The following is a 27,796-nucleotide window of genomic DNA, read 5'->3' as shown; positions in this document are numbered from 1 at the left end:
TTCCACTTAAAAAAAATTAAAAAGCAGTTTTTATTTTCTGCTGTAATTCTCATACTCTCATGTTTCTTTTATATTATTCCACCTCAGTCCAATGTGAATTTTGAGCTCTTAGGAACGTTACTTCATTCTTGCTTATAAAAACATCTTCCTTTCCTACCACATTGTGGTAACAATAAAGATATACTACAATCAGAGGAATAGTAATAATAACCAAAATCTAAATTGAAGTTCTCATTGGAATGAATTTCAAGGAGTACCTAATCTGACCCTGCTTTGCAAACTGCCACTGACAATGTGGGCACAGATGGGATGAGGGAATTCCTATAATATCACAGAATCATGGAATGGATTGGGCTGGAAGGGAGCTTAAAGATCATCAAGTTCTGCCACAGGCAGAGACACCTTCCACTAGACCAGGATAATGGTCCAGTGGATATCCAAATATCCACAAAAACCTTGCAGAAGTTTTCCAGAGGGCTCTGCTGGCATGTAGAGAAGTACCAAAGATAACACCAGTCAAAAGGGAATTTCTTCCTTGACCATCACTTTACAGTGCAAAAGTGGAAAAGGTTGTATCAAAACAGACTCCACTGATCATAAAAAAAATTGACCTATTGAGCGAAAAATAAATTGGATTTTATTTCTGTTACAATAGAAAAGATACTAAAATGAAGTCAATGGCCAGGTAAGTGTGAATTACAATGTATTTACCTCTGTGCTATAAATCCCCAGTCTGATACAGCACACATGGCAGATGAGCCACTGCTCTCCATCCTTTGCAACACCAATGCACTGTGAAGGGACAGACTGAATTCAGGGGGGATTTTTATCTCGAAGCTCAGAAATACTCTACTATTTACTCCCACATCATATACCTCACCAGAATGGACAAAGAACAGAATTCAAGTCACAAATCATATAAGGTGGTTATACACGGAGCAGCCTTGGCACCACAGGATATAATATGGAAAGCAGTCATTGTCAGAACCAGAAAACAGGAGGATTAGGTCAGTAAATATCTTATTCTGTCAAATCCTCAAATCCTTTCATCTCTTCTCATTGCCAGATAAGGACCACAGTCTGCTGGGTTTGCTTTGGAACACCAACGTGAGTCGTAACGACAAACATTTATTAAAAAAAAAAAAAAAAGATTCTTTATAAAAAAGCATCAACAACTTCCCCTCAGAAGTAGAAAAGCCCATTAGAGGCCCATTTGAAATATTTAAATATACACTACAAATTATAGTGGTGCCTCTCAGAGTATCCACAAGTGTTTCCTAGGATATCTTTCATCATTATACCTCTCCTCTTAAGTGATCATTTACTATGCTGCTTGTGCTGTTTGTGGCCATCACCTACAGTAATTACATTAAAAGGTAGATATTTTACAGGATTAACTCCTGTGACAGGACTTCATTACACTGGTTTTGATCAAGGCTCAGATGTATTTTATTTTGCCCTACAACTGCAATATTAATCTAAAATAATCTTAAAAAGCTCCCCATCACACATGTGAGGATGATTTCTCAGATCACCTCTCTCTCCCCAACCCAAAGGTAGATTATGTTTCAGACAAGAACACAGACTGAGACATTCACACGCAAAATTAAAGAGGTCAAAAAAAAAGAAAAATTAAAAACCCACCCTGGTTATTTTGCCTTCTGAATTTTTAAGCATTTTCCCAACATCTCAGCAAAATTATGCATTTTAAAAAGACTGCAGGCACTGAAATGATTGTCAGTCATGCAAATAATCACTTACTTACACTGTATGAGTTTGGTTTGGATAAAGCAAATTACCATTTGAAAATAACTTGAAAATCACTCTGGGCTAAGAGCTTGCTTTATAAATTTTAGCTTGGCCACAATTTTTCTTAACCTTTTTCTCCTCAATCTCCATTCAGTCACTATATTAGTACAATCCAAATTTAAAAACCAGCTTTGAATTGCCACAGGTGCATTCAAGTTTATGTAAAACATGTAAAGAAATAGCAAATTTTGGCTGCAGCTGAAGGTCAAAACCCAAAGAACTTCAGAGTCAGGCAGAAGCAGTCTTTTCTTCAGTTTTTTTTCCTGTTGTATTGTATTGGACTTTGTCTAAACACCTCAGATCTTATATCTAGAATTAGCTGTTGAATAAATAGAGCTGACATTAATTTTTGTTTCTAATCACTCTGCTGTGAAAGTTTTACTGTCACACAGCTGTTTATGAATATCTTAATCTTTCCCATCAGTGTTGAAAAGAGGTTTCTGATATAATCCCAAATGCAGCGACCACAATAAAATGGGAAAGGTGCCCTGCCTCATGAGATGAGATTTAATATGAGAGCAGGACTCTAAAAGAGCACACAGTGAGATCTGAGATCTTCCTGCTGCACCAGTTTAGGTAGCAGGCTCATGATTTTACCCACCTAATCACCTTCTGCTTTGGACAAATGAGTGCTGTGCATATGATGACTTCAGCCTAATTTGTCAGATCTTGTCTGACCCCATCTGCCAAGGCTGACAAGTCCAAAAGAGATGATGTAATATACAAGACAGGGTGATCATAACTTCATCTCCAAAACTAGGTCTGGGCCACATGATTCCTAAGGTATTCCAAAACCCTGAGAGCCTCTGGAACTGGCTCCATGTCAAATATGCTGAGCACCCACAGCATTCCCCGTGCTCAAAAGCTCTGGGCTCTCAGAGGGAATAGTAGATCCTCAAAGATCTGCAGGTACTGAACTATGCTGCCATCCAGGCAGCCAAGTCCCTAAGAACCACTGGAGGATTTAACTTTAGACATTGATTACTAAATGATTTGCATCAGTATTTTAGAATACAAAGTTTTCCAAGACGCTGAAACTCAAACCTTGCAGTTTAAGTATATCAGCTAGTGCACGACCTCAGCTCTTGCACTAAAAATTCCTCTTCCTCAAGCTAACACACATGTATATTTAGCCTTTGAAATAACTCTAAGTACAGGCTGGTCAGGGAAAACATCTCAAGTGTGGCTAGAACTTATTATCACACCAAAAGGTGGGCTCTTGCAAAGTCATTGCAATGCTTCCCACCCTTATTTCAGCAAAAAAATTTACCCAGCACGGTGTTGGGTTTAAGAGTATAATCAAATTGCAGAATCACACTCTATTTAGTGCTGGTCCCACTGAAGCAAAGTTCCTGTTCAGTGGGAGGAGAGTCCCTTATAACAGGAAAAACAATTGTGCCAGGTTTAATCAAAAGTGAAAAGGATCCTGTGAATGTTCCCTTTGAGCCACATAACCCACTGCTAATTTCAAGGCGGGCTCTGAAACGAGGGCAATAAAAAACGTCCTTCAGAGTAACCGAGGAGGAGCGAAGAGCAACTCCTGCTGCAGCAAATGCCAACATCTGCAGGGCTGCTCCTGCCACAGGAATGCTCCTGCCCACCTGCACAGACACTAAAAGGGGTAGGGGAGGGAGCAGGGGATAAAACAGCTCCTTATCACCTTCACTGCTCTCCAGAATTTCTGTCTCCTCCTCGACCTCCCCTGCACAGAGCCGAGGTGATGGAACCCTGCTTACTGAGAATTTTAGACTTTCTGTCTAAAATTTCTGTCTAAACAAACACTAAATCCCAAGAAAACACTACATTTAACCTAAAACCATAAAGAAAACTTCCAAAAGTAAATAAAAATAAAACCATAAGTGTGTAATTTAATCATAAGTGTGTAAATAACAACGTGTAATATCACATAGATACAAATCTCAGAACTTAAAGTTTTAAAATATAATAATAGATCTAAAACAAAATAAAAGTTTTAAAATAAAAGCTAATCCTTCTTCTCCACCTTCTTCATAAACTTAAGTAATATTATATAATTTTTAAAAATCCACATTACAAACCACAAGTAAATTAAAAATAAAAATCATTTCAGTATCATTTCTTAATTACACAATTTATCCTTAAAAAAATCTTATAAAGAAAAAAAATCCCTTTTTAATTTATTAAAATACTACCTTTTTAATTTATTAAAATACTATAAACCTTGCTGTAATATAAATAAACACTAATAAACATCTAAATCCAAACAAAAAATACCATCTCACACATTTAATCCCAACCCTAAGAAAAAAAACCCAAAAACTCATCACTGAGGAGCAGGCAACTCCTGGAAGGCTGAAACAAGTGGGAAATCACTACAACAAGTGGGAAATCACTCATCCTGAACGATGCAAGTTTGCACGACAGGCACTGAGGACAGGCTCGGCTGCCTCAATAGCCCCTGATTATTGAAATAAATTTATCAATTAGGGGATTTTGCATATTATCAAACTCATTCATTAACGATGCTTTAGCTGATTAGTTAGAACGTCACCATAAATACAGAGTTTTGACAGGCTGGAGGCAATTTATGACGTGGAAAATGTACTGACCTGCTCACATCAGGAAACCTGACTGGAAAATAAAGAACTTGGCACTTCGGTCTGATTATTTTTTCCAAATCCTTAGGTCTGTGGTCAGGAATCAGCTTCATAAATTTTCCAATGGATTTAAGAAAGGATTCCATGTTAAAAGCAGAGTTGAACACCACAACATCAGCAACCAAACTGTAAAAATCGGTGAAGATTAATGAACATACTGCTGGCACAAAAGGAGCAGGATTATGCTACAGGCAAAGGAAATAGGATACAGATTCTCATAAGCAAGCAAAAGGTGTAAGTGGATGCTAATTAAAATCAACCTTTTCATGTGAATTATGAGTATCATAAGTACCTTAATCAGAAATGTCTTAATTTCTCTCTATTCACCTTTTAAAAACATGTTTAACCTTTTTTAACTAATAAAAAATTACTATTATTAATCTAAAGGAGCACATCCTATTCTAGCTGTGGAGTTTTGTTCATAAAATGATAAGTATAGTGTTACTCTCAAAATCTCACAGAAGCATTATGAACTGATAAAGATCACTGTAATCTGACTTTTGTAGAATTAAAGTCAGAAGAAAATGAAAATTCCTCAGAAAAACTTTTAATTGAAGGACAACTTACCTTTGGTTAACCTACCTTCAACTGACCATGTGTGTCAGGCAGCAGGACACTAAGGAAATGGATTGTTATTTTAACCTATGCAAACATAATCCTGATTAAGAGTATATCCTCTATATATAAAAATAAAATACATAGCATACAATATCCATCCCTCTCATAAAAGTTTGAAAATAATTGGCATATAAATTTAATGTTTTATTTCTACTGCTGTGTTTTAAAAATCAACCAGATCAATAATTTTAAGATGAGAGTTCAATGATAATGCAGGTATTATTTCTCCACTCTTAGAGTCAGTCTGGAGAAAATAAGCAGCGATAAAAAACCTGAAGGATCTGGAAGTTTATCCCAGCAGTGCTGCTACAACCTGAGCTACACCAGCACTAACTGAGGTAAGAAATGCTTTATGGCCAGTTGGTTTTCTCAGTATGTTATATATTGTAATACAGACCTACAGGTCAGAAGATACATTGAGGACATGTGTTCATAAGTCACAGGGCTGGTGAAAAGTATATTTGAGGTGAGAGGCTGTCATTCATCCTCTCTGCATCCTTCTGCTGTCTGGTCAAGAAAGAGAACTGACACTGCTCACCAAAGCAGCAGGAGTCAGCAGGAAAAGCAAAGAAATTCCAACATTAGAGAGAAATAATCCTTTTCCAGCTGGCTGCAGGAGCTGAAATGCTTTCTGGCATCTTACCCTCTTGCCCACCTACAGTTTTTAACCCATTGGAAGCCTCAGTTTTGTACAGAAGTTTTCTTTTCTGCACTGATTTGCAGATGACATGAGGCAGGAACACAACACATTTCTTTGCTGCTCTCTGACACGCAGCAAAGGCTCCAACAGCATCTCACCTTCTCTCCTGCATGAACTCTTATCTGCCCTGACTCCTTCCTGCAGGCTCTGCAAATCAGGGGCAAATTAGAAAGATTAACTCTTTAGAAACATCAGAATTCTGATTTTTTAATGATCCAAAACACCAACCTGAAGTTTCAAAGTGCTGTAATTTTAATAATCTCCAAAGCCTCTGTGTAAAAGTGGAAAGGTATATTTTCCCCATTTCTAACATATTTGGAAGATGAAACGATGGCACCTATTTGCAGATGACCACTGGAGTGTGAAGAATAATACAGAGGACATGGCTCCAATTTTCTGTTAGATTGGGGTTTCAGCAGAACAGAAATGGGAGATGAGTATTATGGAACTACATGAAGCAGATACTAGAGGCTGAATGGGGTAGAATTGAGCATCTCTTACCCCATCCTTGGAAGTGTCCAAAGCCAGGCTGGATGGGCTTGGAGAAACCTGGTCTAGTGGAATGTCCCCTGCCCATGGCAGGGGGTTGGATCAAGGTGGGCTTCAGAATCCCTTCCAACCCAAACCATTCCATGATTCTGTGAGCTACAAAAATCATTTTTATTTATCTCATAAGAGAAAATACTTAAAATGCATATTGAGGATAAATGTTTGTTTACAACAGATGTATGAAAAATAGTTGCCACAAATAAAGCAAAATATATGTACAAAAAAGAAGATTCCTTTCCTAGTGCCAGAAAACACTTCCTTTTGTTAGAACATCTGAAAATGGCTGCTACTGTTTTCAGAAGATTTTTCACTCCACTCTCCCATCTTTACAGCTCAGTAAGTGAAACATGTTGCAAACACTGTGGCAGAGGCAGCTGCAGAATGGCCAGAGCATACACAGATCATTAATTGAGAAATTTCAACATAACTGCCTTAGATTATAAAGATGCAAAAGCTTAACTTGCACCTTAAAATGCTCAAGCCCTATTCTGTATAATTCTTCTACCAAGAGAGACGTAAGGAAGATAACGGAAATGAATTTATTTCAGTTGAAAACAAGTGAGTTTTGCTGTTTGGCTTAGGTCTGTGCAGTGTCTAACCACAAAGCTTTTCAGTGGTGCTGTTATTAACTTCTTTCATTAACTCAGATTCGAGAAATATATTTGTTTTTAGCAACAATAAAGGACCACAGCCTTTAAAATGTCTGGGTATTTTAGCACTGCACAATTTCTGAATACTAGATGAAAGAAATATAAGGATTTATCTGGTATGTTTACTGCCCTCTCTTCACAGGAAAAGTGCTGCAGTACATTTTAATTTCTGTTTATTTCCCTAAAACCCTCTCCATAATTTCAGCTGGATGCAGTAAAAGCTATGGCCAAGCACGAGCTGAGTAGTGCAGCTTTGTGAAGCATCCAGGAAACAAAGCATCACTTTCAGCCAAGGCACAGGTCAGAAATCCCACCAGCAATGGGTACACCATGGCAGCATGGGGGGACTTTGTACAATAAATTGAGATGATTTTTTAGAGCAAAGTGGTTCAGTCACACTGATTTTATCAAGCTCTCTTCAGAACTCTGCTGGCACCTCAGTTTGGTACAGGGTTATCGTTTATAGAATCACAGAATAACCTGGGTTGGAAGGGACAAAAAAGCTCAACCAGCACTACCCCCTGCCATAAGACATCTTCCACTCCCCCAGGTTGCTCCAAGCCCCATCCAACCTGGACTTGGACACTTCCAGGGATCCAGGGGCAGCCCCAGCTTCTCTGGGCACCCTGTGCCAGGGCTGCCCACCCTCACAGGGAAGAGTTTCTTCCTAATATCCCATCTAAACCTACTTTCTACTCTCCATTTGAGGTCAATCCTTCATCTCCTGCCACCACATGGTCTTGTAAAACATTAATACAAAATAATTAATTTTAAAAATTAATACAAAATAAAAATAGAATTATAATTAATACAAAAAAAAGTATACGGAGAAGGACTCCTCAGGGTTACAACGCTGTAGAAACAGAAGGACACCTTAAATAGCGAGGAGCAGTGCGAGCCACACCTACCATGAAAGAATTTGGTTGTATCCATACTGAAAATCCCTTTCCTGGCATTTCTGGACAGGATATGCCAATTGGTTCTCATGGAAGTAGAGGACCTTTTTCAATTTGCCAAGGTCAGGGCGGAGGGCAGTGAGTTCAGCCAGGTTAAGCACCGAGCTTGCAAAGAGGATCCTGCAAAACAAGGAGAGCAGTGTTTACTGCTCGCAGGGGTCACCCCTCCCCTGCTCCCCACTGCCTCCCCCCCAAGAAAAACATAACCCCTATAGGGACACATCAATAGCTAAGCCTTAATACCATGTAGCAGCACTCAAAGTTTTGATCTCTTAAAAAACAGCTGCTAAGAACCCAACTAGAAAAGCACCGAATCTCATCGGTCTTCCCAGCTCAGTTACAGAGAGATGCAAAATAATAATAAAAAAAAAAAGCTGGATGGATTTTATTGAAAAAGGCAAGAAAAGCTGTATCTGAAGGACAAATGGAACAAAGATAAGGCTGGCTAGGGAATACTTTGCTTGCCAGTTTCATTACATTTTACTTCTTTATGCAACCAACTACTGAAATTCAATATATGAGCAGGAATGGCACATGTTCATGTTATGACACAAACCCTTTTGATTTATGCACTGTACTTATCTAGTATGGTCTGCTTTTCTTTTTTTATTTTTTCTCCCACACTTTTTCTGTTTTATTTTCACATTTTTATTAGGTATCCTCTATAATGAAATGTTGTTTCTACCCTTGCACCCCAGTCCTGCCACTGCACTCCTGCTATTCCACAGTCCACAACACTGCACACATCCTTCAATTAGATAAAGCAGGCACAAACACCACTAACAAGCTGCTATCTTAGCCTTGTGTAACTTCCCAGGCTATCAGAAAATGAATGTATATAAATGTGTACTATGAAATCCTGACCCTACTGTAACCAGTGGTAGATTTCCCTGCATTTCACCAAAAGCATGTGAGCATCTCCTGGCCCCTGGCTAGCACTGCTTCCAAGCAAAGTGAAACCTGAAGCTGCACAGAGCTGAAGAGCCTCATATATTTGTGTCCTGTATGTCTTATCACAGAAGAAAGAAACAATTGAAATCAGGTATCAATTACAGATAGAACATTAAATTTAATATGCTACTTTTCAACAGAGACTGTTTTTGAATTGGGTTTTTTTTTTTCTATCCACTATTTTATCAATTCAGATTCAGAACTGATTTATGCAATGTTTTATTATTTGAAAATATTTTTTCTAAGGGTTTTGGTTTTTTTTTCCCATACTGTTATTCCCATTCTTTCTATTTTTACATTAATTTTGTGTTCAAGATGACTGCCAAACTGACATCACTAATGTGATAAACTTCTGATTCTGGCTGCCAACCTCAAAACTCATTAACTTCCCCAAACATCCATCTAGATCATATATATCATATCATATCTCTGCTAACTTACACCCTTCTTAGATAACCTGTATCTACAGAACAAACACTTCCTAGAGCATAGATCCTGTATCCATCTTCATCAACCTGGGTCAATGCTGATCTGAAAGGCTTACAAAAGTAAGAGATGACTGTTATTGCCTTGTTCATCAAATATTTGATGGTTCTAAAGGGCCTGTCACACAGAATGCCAATTAAGATATGAGCTCAAGTTTATTATGAGCCATACTAGGAGGAAAAAATAGTTTTAGGTAAGTCATTATTTATTTGTCACTGTGAGTAATGACCTCTGGACCTCATAATAACCTGGGTGCCAGGCTCAAAGCAGAGCAGGAAAAGCTTACTAGGGGCAATGTGAAATCCCTGCTCAGCACCACAGTGACAAAGAAAAATGCAAACTAAAGAAAACATATCCCAAAACGTGCAAAAATGAGAGGAAATGCTTGGAAAAATTTTGGCTATTGACAGGACAAGGGGGAATGGCTTCATACTAAAAAAGGATAGGTCCACATTAGATAAAGGAAGAAATAGGAAGAGACCCTGTGAGGGTGGGGAGGGCCTGGCACAGGGCGCCCAGAGGAGCTGTGGATGCCCCTGGATCCCTGGAAGTGTCCCAGGCCAGGTTGGACAGGGCTTGGAGCAGCCTGGGACAGTGGGAAAAGTCCCTGTTCATGCCAGGGGAATGGAACAAGATGAGTTTTAAGGTCCTTTCCACCCCAAACCATTCTAGGACTCCATTTCTGGATTGCATTATAGTTTATCTTTCCCTTTACTGATTTTTCAAAAAATTCTTTTCTGCCATGAGTTAGGGAAGAAAACAGAATTGACACAGGATGGTATTGATGAACCTGGCTGAGTTTGAAGGATGAGAGGGGGAAAAGACAGCACATTGGGACTGAAACCAGGGAAACCAGCACAGAGCAAGGGTGGGAAGTACAGACAGTGGAGATGCCAAGGTTAACACACTGACTGGAGAGAAAAGGACAATGGAGAACACAATGAGAAGAGATCCAAGAAATAACCTTGGACAAAACCATGTAGCTCTGATGCATCTTAACTTGATCAGATCAACAATGGGATAATTAGGAGAAAAAAAATTATGGCTATAGCCACAGGCAGAAAACCCAGTGTCTCCAGTCTTGGCTTAGGCAAACTGGAGGAATTCAATAGCATCATTAGAGCACAATGGAGCCTGGCTTCTAGCATGGCAAAAAAGGCTGAAAACTTGAAAAGCTTGCAAGAGGTAGATCTAAATTTCCTCCACTGTAAATAGAAAGTGATAAGACACAACTAACAAGCAGATCGCTTATCACTGCCCAGCTCAGCACAATAAACTGGTGTCAAGAGAAAACTGTGGTGACAACTAGCAAATTCAGATGTAGAGCCTGAAATGACATTGCCTGTGCTTCTTACAGCAAGGAGAAGAATTAAAATAAAATCACTGATTAGGAACCGCCCTCCTTGATTCAGCTCTGTTACTTCACGGCACTTCCAGAATTTATCCCGACTCTGAGAGGCTCTCATGGCTGCTTCTTTACTGGCAGAGAAGCTGCTAACTACCAGCACTAACCAATTTCCCTGGCTTTACAAGCTTAAATAGCACCTGACAGCACGGGTCCCCGTGAACATGCCCACAGAGCAGCCGCGCTCGTGGCTAATGGACTCACGCAGGGCACTGGAGGATATGCTGGAGTGTATTTCCATTTAACACCTATTACAAGGGGAAGAAAGGAAAGTTTATTATAATGGAACGTGCAACATAAATATATGTCAGTTGTCATTCCGTGTGACATCAACTTTCATTTTACCTCGGGTTATTATTTAAGTAATAAATCCTAACAAGGTGAGCTTTATCATCCCACAGAGTGTATCCGGGAGGTAGAGACACAAGGTGATGGCAAGAACGCTCAAAACATGATAATTCCTGACAGCTGCTGCTTGAGCACAAGTTAAATTGAACAGTTTATCTCAGCATAAAGATGTTATAAGGTTTTATGTTTAATTTAAAAAAATTAACATAAAACCCAGAGAAAGCAGAGTTAGGCAATCTTTCACAAACATGACATACTACAATCACTGTATAAGCTGGATTAGTACTTATTACCATGCTACTAGAGAATTAAGCTGTTTTTAGACCACCAAAGAGCTTTAAATTGCAACTTTTGTCTCTGTAAGAGAAACCTATATTTAAAACGTCTGCTAAATTCAAATTAACAGCTACATCATTAACTTACCATCTCACAAAACCCCCTACAATTCAACTGCTATTATGGTGTCCTTATCAAGACCTATCAACACTGCAGCATTTAATATATACAGTGCTCTCCAATAAATACAGTGAGTGAATCCTCACTAAACCTGTGCTGAAGGTCACATTCCTAAAGCTCTGCCCCAGCTCTCCTCTCCAAAATATCTCTGAGGATTTTGCTGTGTGACAAGTGACCTTCTTGCACAGAGCAGGACCGTCCCACGTGCAGTAGCCCCACTGCCCTGGAGACTGGCCAGATTTCAGGCCCACCATCCACACAAGCTGCAGTTTAAAGCCATGCTCATGCTTCATCTCAATCAGTTCACAGTCCTTCTGAGGAGCTGCTTGTGTGAAATTAGTTAAGCATGTGCTTAACTAAAATAAATATTCCTGGGAAGGAAGCTGAGTGCACTTGCAGGTTCAGAGATGTGACATGTCCACAGAATTCTCTGCCCTTTGCCAGTGTCTTCCCCATTATTTCACTCCAAACAACTGAAAGTCAGTAAAATCTAAAAGCCCCCCCCTTTTTTTTTTTAATTACCAGCAGACAAAATGACTAATACGGGTTTCCATTTATATCAAGCAAATTATAATAGTGAAGGTGCTAAAGTATTTTTATTTGGCTTTATAAATCTTCTTTGTGTCACGCAGCCATGATTTACTCTTTTATGACTTTGCCTTAAATCTTTCAATTAAATTCCCATGCAACTTAACTAAAAACACATTTTGCCTTCCCCTTGGGAGACCACACAGGGCATATTTATGTATCTATGGATATGGAGGCTGAACTCTCCAATCCACCAGGCTTACAGAACAAAGGAAGTTTAAAACAGCACCTGATTTGTAGTGGAATGTTCCTCAGTCTGGCAGAAGCTCTGCACGAAGGACAGATAAACGTGGTCACTATTTGTGTGGCAGTACAGGTAACCCAGCTGTCCTTGGAAAAGGGGGATTGCAGCAGCAGCAGGGACTCTCCTGCTCCACAAATAAAATCCAAAGCCACAATTCTCTGCTGCTAAACAACTACATTCACAGTAAAATGAGTTTATGATTAAAGATCTGGCAGCCCAGAAAAGAGCTATGAGCACTCTTCATTCTCCAGGAGCAGAATTACAATAAAACAGACTAACATTTGGATATGGCTACAAATATGAGCCTTTTAGGGGAAAAGGCTAAAATAAATACTAAAATAATACTGTTCAGTAGATGGCATTGATTGAACCAGTGAAACCCTGGCACAGGGTGCCCAGAGAAGCTGTTGCTGCCCCTGGATCCCTGGAAGTGTCCAAGGCCAGGCTGGACAAGGCTTGGAGCAACCTTGGATAGTGGAAGATGTCCCTGGCCATGGTAGGGGTGGAAAAAGATGAGTTTAAGGTCCCTTCTGACCCAAACCATCCTGTGCCTTTATTTCTGGATTGCACTATAGTTTATCCAAACCATCCTGCCCCCTTAAAGTCCAAGGCAAAGGCAAGAGGTTTGACCACAGACACACCTGGAGAAACAAGGGCTCCAAAGGTGATGGAGCCTCCCAGCACCTCCAGATCAAACCTCATGGTAGGGTTCCTCCATCACACAGTTTTCCTCGATTTCAACCCAGCAATTAGCCAAGTCCATGGATTTGGCTTTGAGTTACCTTTCAAATGTAAACTGTGTCTCAAATAGCACTGTTAATGTCTGCAGTCTTAACAGACCAGTTACTTTTGTTTGTTATTACACACATTTTTATATGATCAGCTTACAGAAGTTGCATTTTTTATCGCTAGCCCAAGAACACACAAATTACAACTGCATATAAAATGCTTTTCCTTTTCCCATTACACAATAGACAACACTGAATTTCTGAACAATAAATACTAATAAGTGGTAATATGTGACAGTAGACAGTATAATAAATAATAAATTAACAATAATTTTTTGACATGGAATGTACAAATGTCAAAAAATGCTTATAGATATTTTAACTCATAAATTAAGGTTTTTGTAGATAAAGATAATTTGCAATGTTTACAGAAATAATTAAGTCTTACTATTTTAATGGTCTCTATTTTTCAGAACAAATCACAAGGGTTGTCATGCCTTTCATCTTAATTAGGCCATGTGTTTGTCTTATTTATTTCTATGTACTTTCATAAACGTTTACAAATATTAATTGTAAAGAAAAATATTTTTTCCTCTTGCTGTAATTGCTATATGTACATACAGTACAGTAATAAATATTCATGGCAGCTACCAGTTCAATATTTAGGATTTGGGAGTTGCCTTGTATGCTAAAATAAAGCAAGAAGGAAAAGCTTGGTTTAAACTCATACTGCCAATGCCTTCTTTTTACATATTTTTATTTTAAAATACACTATTTCAAAAATTTAAGAAGTTATATAAATGCATGTTTTAACTTGCAAATCATTTGGGTTCTCTCACAATTTCTCCTTACCCCTCTGATTCTTTATTTCAACCAGCTGATCAGAGCATTTATGTACTGGAATCAAATCTCAAACAAAATTTCAGGCCAGATCTCTAGTCCACACAATTAAGAACCAGTCTTAAACACTGTTCTGCTACATTTTATGAACTTTACACAAAAAGATATCAAAAACTATGTGAAAACTGTGAATCAAAATTACTTCTCTTTCATAACAAGTAAGCTTGCAAGAGACTCTCACAGAGCAAACTTTTGAGGGGGGTGTATTCTGTTTGAACTACTTTGCTTTTCAGGCAACGACACGGAAGCTTCTTGAATTTTATTAAGTGTGTGTGGTACTATTTTTTTCCCCTGATTTGTAATTAAATTTGGCTTCAATTAATTACTGACAGATGCACATTTTTACTTTAGTGGCCAGATTGTTCACCATGGGCTACATCGGCCTCTCTGTTCCCACGAAGGGAGAGGTCAGGACCAAGCAGTCAGAGCTGTGGTGATGGGGGGAAGGAGAAACCATGAGTCCACATTGTCCTCCTTGCTCAAATTCCATCAGCAACAAACAGTGAAGCAAAGGAATTTTATTAAAGCAGGGAATAAGCAAATCAGAAGAACCCACTAGTGAAAAGTAGCTGTTGCTGGGTGGTTTCTATAAAATGGACAGACTAACTCTGCTCAAATAGGTGCTGTGATAGAGCAAAGAAAAGGTAGTTTTTAAATAGAGGAAGGCAAAATATTCACCACAGGTAAATATACAGGATGCAGTGATGTATAATGAAATGACATTTTAAAAGAAAAATGCTTGCAAAAATGATGTGCTACTCAATTAGGTAATATTTAAGCAGCATTACTTATTAGTTGTAAGGCTGCAGATTAATTTAATTTGGTATCTTATCTGTCCAACTCTGGAGAGATGCCAAATATGTCAAATGCTTGGCATGAACAAGGCAATATGGCCAAGGGGTTGTAGCAGCACGGAGATGTGCTAGGGCTGCACGTAACTAACTGTTCTTAATGTGAACAGCAAGCCTTGAGCATCCTGACTTCACATCTCCTGTGTCAGCCTGGATCCAGGATGGCACAGAGCAAACAACCAACATCATGGATGTATGGATCCCACTGCAAGAGAGGCTGATTTATCCCACTGAAAGGGAATCAAACCCAGCACAGCACAGCCCCACCACAACACTCAGGGCTTTCCTTAAAAAAGGTTTGAATTGAGAGATGCTTGCGTGAAGTAGAACAATGAGTGGAATTCATTTTCCACTATTTTAGTAAGTTTTGGCAAAGTGAAAACTCAAATCTTCCCCCAGTTTTCAGGTTTACATATTTTGTGTTTTAAAACCACAGAAGACCCACTCACTCTGTACAATTGCAGAGAAAATCATGGAATAGTTTGGGTTGGAAGGGACTTTAAATACCATCAAGTTCCAACCCCCTGCCATGGGGAAGTTTTGCTGACTGTTACATTTCAAGTGCCCTGAAAATCCTTTTTTCCAAAATATTCCAGACTGGTTTTTATGTTGCTTTATGCACCTTGATATCTAAACACTTTTTTTTTAATGGATGTGAAGACTGTGACTAAAAGAAACTTAGCTTTCTTAGAAAATGGCTTTCACATTTTTCTAATATCCCACAGCTCTGATTTAATCTCAATCTATGAACAGCAAGTCCTTTAAAAATTATTTTTATGGACTCTCTCAGCTAATTTTCCAAAAACACTCCCACTCCAGAGAATCAACCCAAGGCATAACTACTGCCTAAGAATGGGGACCCTCAGGAAAAGCAGGATTCTTCCCAGAAAACTAATACAGTCCTGAAAAAACTCAGACTGTCATAAAACCTGAGCAGCTGGCAACTCTGTCACCATGAAGTATCCATATGGAAGACCGAGATGTGTCAAACTACCCAAAACGAGTTTGGATAGTGCAGAAGATGGAATAAATAATTCAGTATCTTCAACACTTTCAACAGCAGGTAGTAGATATGCTACCTGCTCCTACAACGTGCCAAAATGTAACATGCGAGTGAGAGCGAGAGAGAGAATGTGAGTGTCTCCAACCTGTTTTCATGAGGATATTTTGCTCGAGGAACTTCTCTTTTTAGAGGCATATGATCCGTATCAGATGTTTGTCAGGAGCAGGCAGCACTACAGAACATTAGGAATAACTTAGTGATTTTTAATATATATATTCACAAAGTGAATTCACAAAGCTCTCCATATACATGTATTCAAAAAAAAATGAAAAAAAAAAAGTATTTTTATCAAATATTACCAAAAAAAAAAGAAGGGGAAATATGTATTTCTCCCAAATGCCCTTCACACTTCTAGAATATTTGTTGCTGCAGCATAGTGGCAACTTTCTTGCTGTAATATAAGCTAAGCAAACTATTCCATGTGCTCAGCAAAGTGGCAATCAGATCCACAATTTAAATATTTCTGCTCCATGTTCATGACATAGTTCAAATATAAAACTACATTGTGCAGTGTCAGTCTTCTGCCATCTCTTCATATGAGAAACAGTTACACGTTGCTGCATAAACATTCATCATTTATACTCTGAGAAGATAAAGTGACACTTCTGTTCCCCAAGAAATTAAAGTAATTTAATGCTTAAGGGTCCCCAGAGCTGTCTTTGGAGGGCCAAGCTCCTTCCTACAGTGATTTATCAACCAACACTTCATCAAAAACACAGGGACAGCAGGTAGACTGATATCCAAAAGCACATCAATAAGGAAAATGTCAAGTTTTGTGTACTGCACACTATTTTGAGCCCCTCCACTTTCTGATTAGAACATTTCTGTAACTCGGCAAAGCCCACACTCGCTACCAGATTTGAAGGATTGCACCGAAATGGCTGAGCAACCGACTGAAGTGAGATTTCAAAGAAGTGAGACAAACACTTGCCTAAATTCAAAAGCTGCCAAACATATTTCATCAGACTTTCAAAAGATAATTGTTTTGTCTGTTCTGAATTAAGCTTTAAGTGCTTTAAGAAAGGTTTCTCTACAGACATGGCTAAAGATCACAAAGGGGAGCATTTGGAATGAATGGAACCCTTCAGTCATATATTTATTTAATATCACTTGCATCATGCCTGGCATATACCATAAGCTGCTTTATTTCCATTTCCATAACATGATTTTAAGGATAATCTATACTGATGTCCTACCATTTTATTTCATATGTTATCATAACAGGGTTTTTTATTTATAATGCAACCAGGGAAAGAGAAAGAAATAAAGGATCTCAGCTCTTCAGCTTAGAGCTCCTGACATGGGATGTAAGGGAGCGATGCAAGAGCTGACACAAAGAAGAGAATTCAAAGACAAAGAGAATATGTCAAACCCATGAGAGAATTTAACAACCATGGAAATTAAGCCTTTTGCCCATTTTTATTCTCCAGCTCCTGGCTGAGAGTTTTGCAGGGTTAACAACATTAGATATTTACAGTCATGTTCGGTCAACTTACACAACACAGATCTGACCCTTGAGTGAGCAACCCATACCTCAACACTGCAAGATGCTGGGATTTCCCCACATGCAAAAAAACAATAAAAAAATGGTAACTTGATAAAAATACTTCTAGGCTTCCATATATATTTCACAAATCATGCTTTCTCAATACATCTCATATGCAACTAGCATTTCAGAATTCTTTTTATCATTAAATAAAGCATCCAGTGCTAAATTCCCATTATTCCCCAGGAAAATGAAAGAGAAATATCTGCCTCTGGGGTTGAAATCGTATGTTAGAAAGTCAGAACACCACACCAGATGCTTTCTAATCTTTAAGATTAAGAAACTGTGGCCAAGGCTTGTTTATCAAGGGCCACCAAGCAAACCAGGGGAACAGTGAGAAGTGAGGAGCCCAAGCCAGAGCTGAAGATAAGTGAATGTCACGGTCTAGTGATTTAATCAGCTCATGTAAGATCATGTAAGTGTTTATGTATCTTATGGACCCTGCTCACCACAGTACCTGACTGGTTTCCCAAAATATTATCTTTGTGAGAGCGCACAGAGTGATTCAGCATTTTCAGATCTCCTATCTTCACTCCCAGAGAGATGTACGTGCGCAGATGTCTGCGTGCATGAACATGCAAATACACGACACATAAATACTATATACGCACATATTTTCTAGCAAAATCCACCAAAAATCTATGAAACATTCTGAATTGAGCTATTTAAACTGTGGCCAGGAAAACTGTTGACAAGAGTTAATTTGTTATTGAAAAAAGACTGTGCATCTCGCCATGGCAGAAACCTAAAAATCTGTTCAAGATGGCCAAGCAAGGAGCTTTCATATCTGCAAAGGCTGAGCAACGTAAAGGCAGTTTTTGGTCAAGGTCTCCAAATAACACAATTTTTCCAGCAATGCCTTTGAACTACAAATAAAACCTTTCAGGAGCTCCTGAAAAGGAAACTTGACTCAAGCTGTTTGTCAAGATGACTGGAGATGTTCTTTGGAAAGTATTTCCAAAATGTTCTGGAGCAATGGTAGCTGTACAATCATATGGGATTAATTTTCTGTATATATCTCTTTATAGTCCTGGAAGAAACAAATTAACTTGAAAATTGAAAGATCTTTATACAGCCCTGTGCTCTTAGGTACAAATATTTAAGTAATCTTTACTTCCTGTCAAACACTGAAATGGATATTAAATTATATTAAATTATTATAGATACAAGTAGTAACATTTCTTTTCTGCTTTGTCTGTTAGCTCCTGCATCTTGGTATTTCTTACACAGACTATAAAATATATTTTAATATTATCTTTGATTTAAATTGCTCCTTCTATTAAAACACAAACTTTGTGCTAGATGTATAAACACCTGTCCAGAAGTCTTACAAATTTTCCCTGTAAAGGATCACAGGTTTAGAAAAACAGTATTTATTCTGAATATTCCTCCCTGATGGCTTTGGGATGCCATCCCTTTAAACCACCTTTTCTTTTCTCCTTTAAAATAAACAAATATATGAACAAACCATAGAGAAGGAAGGAACTTTGACATTTCAGCTCCAACTGAACCCAAAACTCCCCACTGAGCCCTGTGACCCTCACTTGCATGTGCTCAGCACTGTGGGAGCTGCCCCAGCCTGCAGGTACATGGAAGGGGTGAAATGTTCCCCTTGGCTTCATATAGGAAATAAAAGAGAAGAATAAAATTAATGTTTAAAAAGAATGGGGGAAAACAAAAATAAAATGTGGGAAATGTCCCCCTCTCTTGTTCCAGGACCTGTGGATTGACTTGATGAGAAAGAAGCAATCTGGTAGATAAAATATTTTAAAAATTAATTTTTTCTATCTCTCTTGTTCCTGTATATTAGCAGAAAGAACAAAATGAAGGAGCAAGGAACTGGTGAAAAAAAATCAAGGCAGAATTACATCCGTCAGGGTGATGGAGTGCAGTGTCCTGCCCAGTCCCACCGCAGACCTCCTCAGGGCTACTGTTTCAAGTAAAAATTAAACAAGATGACACAGAAACAGTCCAAGATTGACATTTTCCAGCTTTGTGTCATGTTACATTATTTGAATGAATCTCAACTTTTAAAAACATCCAAAGGAAAGCGAATGAGAGCTGTATAAAACAAAAAGGACTTGTAAGAAATAAGACACTCGCTACAAGAAAGCAAGCCACCCATGCTGATACTACAAAAGGTAAGATTATTTTTAAGGACACTGTTACCTATCCAGCCACTCCTTTTGTTGCCAGATTAATATGAAAAAATGTTTATTATTCTACCAGTATTTTTACCCTGTGACTTTACTCAGGTTTGCCATAGGTCCATCTCAAGAATTGCTGATGAAGCCCAGTGTTCCTACCACAGCTGCTCTCCCAACCATCTTCAAGGTCCACAGTCCACAGCACAAGGGCTCAGCATTATTGGAAGGATAAAGCCCTGAAACTACTGAAAAAGCTGTTCAGAAGTATGAAAAATAATATGCAGGATTTTTTTCCTCAGTTACCAAGAAATTTGAAGCAGCCAGCAATCAACCTCCCTCTTCTCAGCACTCAAAAGCACTTACAGAAAGCCTGTTCTTAACCCTACTGCACAGAAAAAAACCCCTTTTATCTTCCATTTATTTTCATTTTTACCTGAAAGGCAGAAAATAGTTGGGTTTTATGTATACCAAACACGAACTGCATTTTTTTTGCAGTGCAGACTGTGGTCACCTTTCCCCCATATGAATGCGTACCTGAATTTCCACCAAAAAAATAAATAAAAAAATAAAAAAAAAAAAAAACACCAACAATATTGCCCTTCTGATTTAAGCATGGCCTGTTACTCAATGTAACGTTCATCTATACATGTTCTCACTGTTTAAGAACTCGGCGCAGGTGTTATTAATAAAATAAATTTATTTTTAAAAAGGATGCTATTCTATAAGCTTTGAAGCTCACACATAGTCTAACTTAAGCCAGCTTGGGCTCATCTGGTCTTTAAATGAGCCCTTTCATGTGGTCAGCCCACGAGCCATACGTACTGCTGCTCAATCACGCCACTGTACATCGTCAGCGCAAGGATGATTTGCATGATTTGCATTTCCTGTGCGCTCCAGCTTCAAGGAGCTCTAAGCACCACGTACAAAAGAAACCACCGCCAAGTAATGCAAAGATTTTTTACTTAAACCAGATGAGACTGTTTCAGTCAGCCTTGCCAATAGTGAAAAAGGGAAAAAGAAAAACCAAAAAAAACAACAAAAAGAGTGTGGGGGGAAAAGTCTCAGGGATATCCTGTTAAATAAGGATTTATTTGGAGGGAATCTGAACCTTAGATTCATACCCTTACTTTTGAAATATAAAAGTTGTATGAGACCCTTAATAAATATGGCCCAGCAAAAAAAAAAAAATCAGTTAACAACTTTTCTTCCCCAATATTTCTTAGCTTTTGGCATTACATTAAGTTAGTAATTTATTTATTTATTTAACAGCACATAAATGGATTCTGATTACATTCTGTTTCATAAGGTAGAAAACCTAACCTAATTAAACTCAATTCACTGATAGCTGGTAAATACTTGTCCCTATGAATAAATCTTTTATTTTATCCCAAATGATCAATAAAACCTATTGGACAAACAGCTAAGATAGAAACAGCATTACAGTGGGCTTCAATGAATAAGAACTAAAATTAAAAAAAAATGTACCAGAGCCTCGTTGTCATGAAAAACAGAGACAGATGGGGAGCCAGACCTATATGATGCTACAAATAGATGAATATCTTGTAAGGATTTCAACAAATGTTATAAGACCTAGTGAAAAATTGAAAAAGTACAATGCAGCAGCACAAGCAAATCTGAAGTTCACCTGAAATCCAAGCCATACTATCATCATGATATAGATTATCAACGTTTCAAAAATAACAATAAAGATTAAAGCCTTTATAAAAATCTCTTCTAGATAATGGCACAGTGAAAAATGACATTATTCAGTACAAAGAAAATAAAATTAAGGAGATTTGCTGTAACAGCTGCTTTGGAAATGAGGTGCATCCTGTCCCCAACTTAAAAATACAGGTGGGCACGTGCACTTCACATTCCAATACTGGATTGTATGGCAAGTGTCCCTTTAAACTGGTAGATGAATTGAGATGACTAAAGACTATCAGGCTGACTGAGTGAGCTGTATGTGCCCAGCTACAGAGTGCAGCCTGACAGAGACCCAAGTCAGGCTGCTCCAGGAATCTGCACATCATCACGCTCCACAAAAACCACAGCGAACTCCCGGCGCTGCCGCTTCCAAAGGACGCCCCATTTTAGAAAATTAAGTTGCATATTCTTTATTTTTGGTTGATTTTTTTCTTTTTCTGTGCTGTTCAAATGGAACCAAATATAAGATGTGGGCGAAACCGTAACTGAGGGGTTAAATTCTGTCTTGAACACAAAAATTCCACTTATTTCATTGTTGTCTGCAAACATACAGTCAAGAGCCACATTTAATCACCACGCGTAGTTTCTATATTGTGACTATAAGATTTAGTAATCGAAATGGCTACCAGGATAAAAACGCACTCTGTCATTTTTCCACTTAGACAGCCCCTGTATAATGCTCTTAAAGGTCAGCTAATTTTATTATGGAAAGTAACTAATAACCTTTATTAATTCTTACGCTAGCAGTTTTCGAACACGTCAACCAAATAAATAATACACTGCAGGAAGACACCATACAAACCAAGCTGTTGAATACAATCTCTCTGCATTTGCAACAGACAAAAGAGGTCATTAGAAATGTAATACATGGAGTTGGTTTTTTTTGCTCTGGAAATTAGGAAAACATGGATAGACAGAGCTCTTTGAAAGCCAGGCTGCTGGTCCTCCCCCATGCTCCAAAATGCTGAGACCACCAAAGGAGGTGCTAAATTCACTAATACCCAAGCACGACTATGATTCCAAATGTTATGCAGCACTTTTTCTTTTTTTCTAATTTCCTAAATTTTCAGGATGTGCTCAGTATTGGAGACCATAAGAGTTTTGCTTAGAAACTTTTCTGCTGTCTTTCATTTAATAAAATGACTGAAAAACATTAAAATATAGGTGTTTATATTTTATTCTCTCAATATCTCTTGCATGGAAAGCATCATCATGTGGCACACTATATAAAATGATGCAAGAATATTCGCATTTGTTAAGGATTTTTTTGCTTTCCTTAAGTGGATCAGAATGCACAAGTCGTCATGGGCAGCCTCTCCTAGCAAATGCTTTGAGTTTGTTCCTAAGAAACATTACCACACCTGAAACTAAAAATAGATGGTTATTTTTAGCCATTTAATCACATGAGGAAAAAGACACAGTTTGTACCAGTCTTCTTCAATTTACAAAATAATTCCATAACGAGCCCTGTGTGTTTATATCATGAAAATCCCTGGCACTCAACCTCCGGGCTCACACACCGGCTGCAAGTGGAAGCAAAATGGGGTTTAAAAGATTCCAGCAACAATAGTCTTGTGACTAAATCAGAAACAGAAGCACAAGTCATGAGCCAAACAGATACCTATCGGTTTCCTTGAGCTTAATCTGATTAAAACATGGCTCTCAAAAATGTTAAATAGAATGCCACGTCAGAGAGCTGGCAAATGATAAAAATAGTTCATGACAGGAAATCATTATTAAAGCAGCACTAGTGTATCTGTTATGGAAATTTCCCTGTAATTTTTCTAGGTTTCCCCTTATGCTTTTTGTTGAGTTGGTATTACACTTTTTTTTCCCCTCAATGGCATGTAAGTTTGAGATGCAAAAATAAAATTATCACTGCAATTTTCCAACAATACTCTGCTCAATACCATCTCAAGTGTGTCATACATCATCTTGTCATTCACTTGAACAAGAAATCACATAATATGCAGAGGTAGAAAATAATCTGAAATGGGGAAGTGCCACTAGGGCAAAACCACATTGATATGCCAACACAGGGGAAAATTAAAAGAAAAAGAAATTAGACTTCATCTTAACTTCAAGGACTTTCATAATGAAATAATCTTAAAAATACTTAATTGGGGAAAAAGTTTCAATGAAGACCTTCTGAGAATGACAGTAAAGCCATTCTAGAGTTCACCAAATAATATTAGAAAAACAAACCATTGAGAATATACCATTACAAATCAACCTGAATGTTTTAAAAAGCTTACAAAATTGAAAGAAGAATCCCAAGAAAAAAAATTTAAAAATAAACTCAGTATTTCTGTGCTCCTACTATTAATCATTCCCCTCACAAACATCGTCCAGATTATTCTTCAGAGCACCCCAAAAAATATAAACTAGAGTTGTAGTATCTTGTCCTGACTTCTGTTACATAATCCAGAAAAAGCTTTTACAACCAAAAGACCCCAATAAAACAAAAAATAATCCCTAAAAATACTTTCACAAGATCTTATCTTACTCTAAGGCTAACTCTAATTCCTAAGTCCTTAGTTTTCTATACTGAAGAGACTTCAACAAGGCACTCCCAAAACCCTCTGGACTATTTTTCATTGATGGGAAAAAGCCCCCCCATCCATCAAGTCAGCTTTTCATTCAAAACAGACATTTCATCTCTAATGATGATTCAGGCTTCTCCCAAGAAAAGCCAGGATTAGTTGGTAACTGATGCAGTGCCTCTCCATCAGAACACCCAATGTCCCTCCTGTACCTCCACTCATCCTCCTTCTGTTCCCTGCACCCAGCAGCCTCTGCCACTGACATGAATGCTTAAAACAGGCAGGGTTTTTCAGATTTTAGGTCAAACTTGTAATTATTTGCTACTGACACATCATAAGACAAACACACGATGTGGGGGAACAATGAGGTACTTCAGAGACAGGTCTAGATGGAAGTAGAGCTAATCTTTAATTAAACTCCAGCTACCGCCCACCTAAACTCCAGATGTGACAATCACAGCAATAGTGACAATTTTTAGAGACAGCAGAATCACCACATGTTTTGCAAGTGTGTCCAAGACCTCCTTGATTTTTGTATTGGATATACAGCCAAGCTCTGCCTGACTCAGCATGAAAGGGAATGTGCATCCTATTAACAGCAGTGCTTAAACCTTATTCCATAAAAGAGTTTTCCAAGAGCACTCACATCTATTCTTCTTAATATCCCTCCCACATTAAGAAATTATTATCTAATACAGGGAGTAATCAGCTCATGGTCTTACTACAGTCATCCTCCTTGACAAAGCAGGGAAAAAAATACCCAACTGTGAAGCATTAGAAAGTCAAGGTTCAAAACATCCCCATTTATTGAAATCAATGCAAATTTATTTAGATCTCCACGCAACAAGACCAAGTGATACAGACTGGTAAATTCAAAGTCCCTGCTTCTGCGATGGGTCTTCTCCAGGACACACAGAAGGTCACAGTGAAGGACACACAGCCTTAACTGTGGGAAGAAAAGCTGATGGCAGCTAATCCAGAACTGGTTTAAAGGTTAATTTTAACACTTTACCACATCAGACCATTGTTAAACACTGAATTTCACATTGTCCTGCCTGTTTTCTAATCTGAAATACCAAAACAGAAGAATGGACTAATTAATTTATTACAGTATTACATACCCTTTCAGGTGGCAACTGAATGGCAGAGTTCAGGTGTGCACCAAGAGCCATCCAAATTGATGCAAAATTGTTCCCAACATCCCCTTTCTCATTCCATAACCCCTCTCAGATCCATTTTCTTTGTATTACCCCAGGAAATGAGACATACAAGAGGAAAAAAGACATTTCCGTGGTGCTTAGGAGCAAAAATATGTATGTGTAGAATTATATAGAGGGCCAGAACACCTCCCATCACTGCAGGCTAAATGAGTCATCCACTTCAGAATAATGACCAGTAATTAAACAAGAATCTGTAAAGCTGTTAAGTGCCTTTAACAATTCCAACCTATGACACTGAAGGGGTACAAGCTCCCCATGTACTGAATCCATCCATATGATCTGTCATACAGTGGAGCCTCTCACAAAACAACCTCTCACCCATGGAAATGCTTCTCCCCAAGAAGCCAAACAAAAACAATTTAAAATATTTATGGCCATAAATTTCAGCCCTGTTCCATAACCCGATGAAGAGACATGACATCATGCTAACTACCTAGACCTGTCTGGTTGATAACAGTCCCAGGTTTCAGGCTGCAGACTGAATTGCAGGAGTGTGGAAGGGTGTGAACCTACAGGTCAGCACAGATGCTGAACACAAATCTGACTGGCCAAAGCCAGAGCTGACACTCCAGCAAATATAGGAGGTCTGGCCATGAAGGACTGACACCACAAATACAAGTCTTTGCAATATTTTTGCCTTCTTGGACTGGAAGTAGGAAGGTTTTCCTTAAAAGGACCTAATTGCTTCATCCTCCAAGTCCCTGTATCCACAGTTCTGTTCTCATGTGGTAGAGATTCCATGTATTTCCTGAAGCATTAGTAAAATGATTGCAAGCTCCATGCTCCAATGGGACATTTCTACCTGTTTTTTATCAGCATAGCATGCTGCTTCTCTCTTTGCTCTGTAGTTTCTCCTACATTTCCACACCTCAGCTACATATCTTAAGTCTCCATTGCTTACTGAAGTCCCTTCATACAGCTGATTTCTCAATCTTGTCTAAAAGTATTTGTTTCTCCCTTCCTAACCCCTTACTTCTCTAAGTGCCAAGCACTTGGCTGGCCAATATTCCCAAATCAGGCTTCAAAGAGGCAATTCTGAATTGTCTTGACTCAGGTTGTGACAGGAAGGGGCAGGGGCCCCCAAAAGCGTGGTGCTCTGCTGCTGCAGGAGGGAGCAGATGGCCACCTTCCAGATGGCAGCCAACCTCGTCTCACCAACTGCAACATCTGCACCTTGAGTTACATCTCAGAGGATGGTCCTGACACAGACTGCAGGCCACTGCCCACGGCTCCCGGCCACACGGCTGCTCCACAAGCCAGAGCATTTTGCAAAATGCAGAATGACAAGCCTGAAAAAAGGTTACGACTAATTAAAGTTTGTAGCAGGGCACAGTTGAAAGAGAGTTCAAAAGTAGATGTTGGGGAGAAATCCATGTTAAGTATATATATTTTAAATGTTTCTCCAATCCAGCGTTTTGTCCCCAGCCACAAACATGCCTTGCTTTCCACATGGCACCTTGCAAACCTGGAATTAAGATGTGAACCATGCAAACCCAACCAACCCTGATGGTTTTGCTTCCAGGTCACCCCATGGCACAGAACGAGCTCATTTTTCAGCTTCCAGACCAAAAGTCTCTAACAGCACTACAAGAGCACTCAAAAATGGACTGGATCCAGCTTTAAATAGGATAAACTTCCCAAGGCTCAGTGAAACAGTGGTCAATGAATTTTAGCGTGAAGTAGCAAAGAGTTATTTGTAAGTTCTGTACCATCTAAGTCTAATTTTAACACAGCCACAATTATATTGTTTCTTCACATGAACTTAATTCAACTCATTGGGGCAGTTAAACTTGCAACCTACCAGCAGGAAAGTAACTAATTTTTTTCTGCCACAATAAGAGACTGATATGAATTAATGGTTTCACCAGTTTTACTGTATATATTCTTCTACAGTTTATTTAATAAATTCAAAAATTGAAGTGTTGCTGCTTTCTTATTCTGAATGCGTAACTTCCTCAAAAAGACTGTTTCCAGTCATTTAAAAGTAAAAAAAGTGTATTTTACAATAGGAAAAGGGAGCACACCGCATTTCAAAATCCATTAAAATATAAAATTCTGGTTACAGGCTCAACAATCTGCCTAATTAGTTTTTTCTAATTAGCAGGATGCTCTAACCTCTTTAATAAGACTTCTGTGGACAGAATGTTCCATACTGGTTATCCATCTGAGGAAAAAACTAAACAAATACTTCTGAAGTGCAGCTAATAGAACAAATGTGGCTGGGCTTCATGGTCAGAAGGCTGCTCTGGCATGTAATACTAGCAATCTGCAAAAACATGAAATATTCTACCTTGGATACACTACTGCTCACGCTAAACACCCCTCCGGATTTCAAAGACAAAATCAAAGCTATTATATTCAAGCATCAATGAAGTTACAGTTTTAGACCACATACTGGAAGGCAAAATAAATAAAACAATATTTTAAAAAATAAAATTAAAAGCAAAATAAAATAGGCATGGACCAGACACCACAGAAAAGTGAACTGAAGAAATAATGGGAAGGCAAATACCACAGTGATGCTGTAACAACCCAGAGTGTGGTTGCAAAGCTCTTTGGCTGCACAGCAAAGCATTTGCTCAGTGCACACAGCTTTTGTATCTTCCTCTTCATCATTCAGAGCCTTAGTCTGTACCTAGCAATTAATAGGCAACAGTATTGTCTCCAAATCCCATTTTATCCAACAAAAAACATT

The 27,796-nt window shown here is 38.5% G+C and overlaps 1 protein-coding gene and 1 long non-coding RNA gene across 7 annotated transcripts in view; both read right to left on the bottom strand.

Moving 5' to 3' along the window:
* The window catches only part of QTMAN (queuosine-tRNA mannosyltransferase), a 170,971-nt gene that overhangs the window by 78,352 nt on the left and 64,823 nt on the right, over positions 1-27,796 (bottom strand). For 5 of the 6 annotated variants that reach the window (XM_077784897.1, XM_077784899.1, XM_077784900.1 and 2 more), the window contains 2 exons: positions 7,871-8,038; positions 4,398-4,571 (listed from right to left, as the gene is read on the bottom strand). The exons of the other annotated variant lie outside the window; for it this stretch is intronic. In XM_077784897.1, the coding sequence (XP_077641023.1) occupies positions 4,398-4,571; positions 7,871-8,038 (342 nt within the window). The remainder of the gene's footprint in view (positions 1-4,397; positions 4,572-7,870; positions 8,039-27,796) is intronic. 6 annotated transcript variants of the gene reach the window in all.
* Positions 10,984-16,232, bottom strand: LOC144246691 (uncharacterized). The gene is made up of 3 exons (XR_013340358.1): positions 16,024-16,232; positions 12,382-12,420; positions 10,984-11,008 (listed from the first exon to the last, which is right to left on the bottom strand). It is a non-coding gene; the product is annotated as an uncharacterized LOC144246691 (long non-coding RNA).

The sequence above is a fragment of the Lonchura striata genome, chromosome 8 (assembly GCF_046129695.1).
Source record: "Lonchura striata isolate bLonStr1 chromosome 8, bLonStr1.mat, whole genome shotgun sequence".
NCBI classification, from domain to species: Eukaryota; Metazoa; Chordata; class Aves; order Passeriformes; family Estrildidae; genus Lonchura; species Lonchura striata.
The sequence above is the reverse complement of the archived record's forward strand: the minus strand, read 5'-3'. Positions and strand labels throughout refer to the sequence as shown.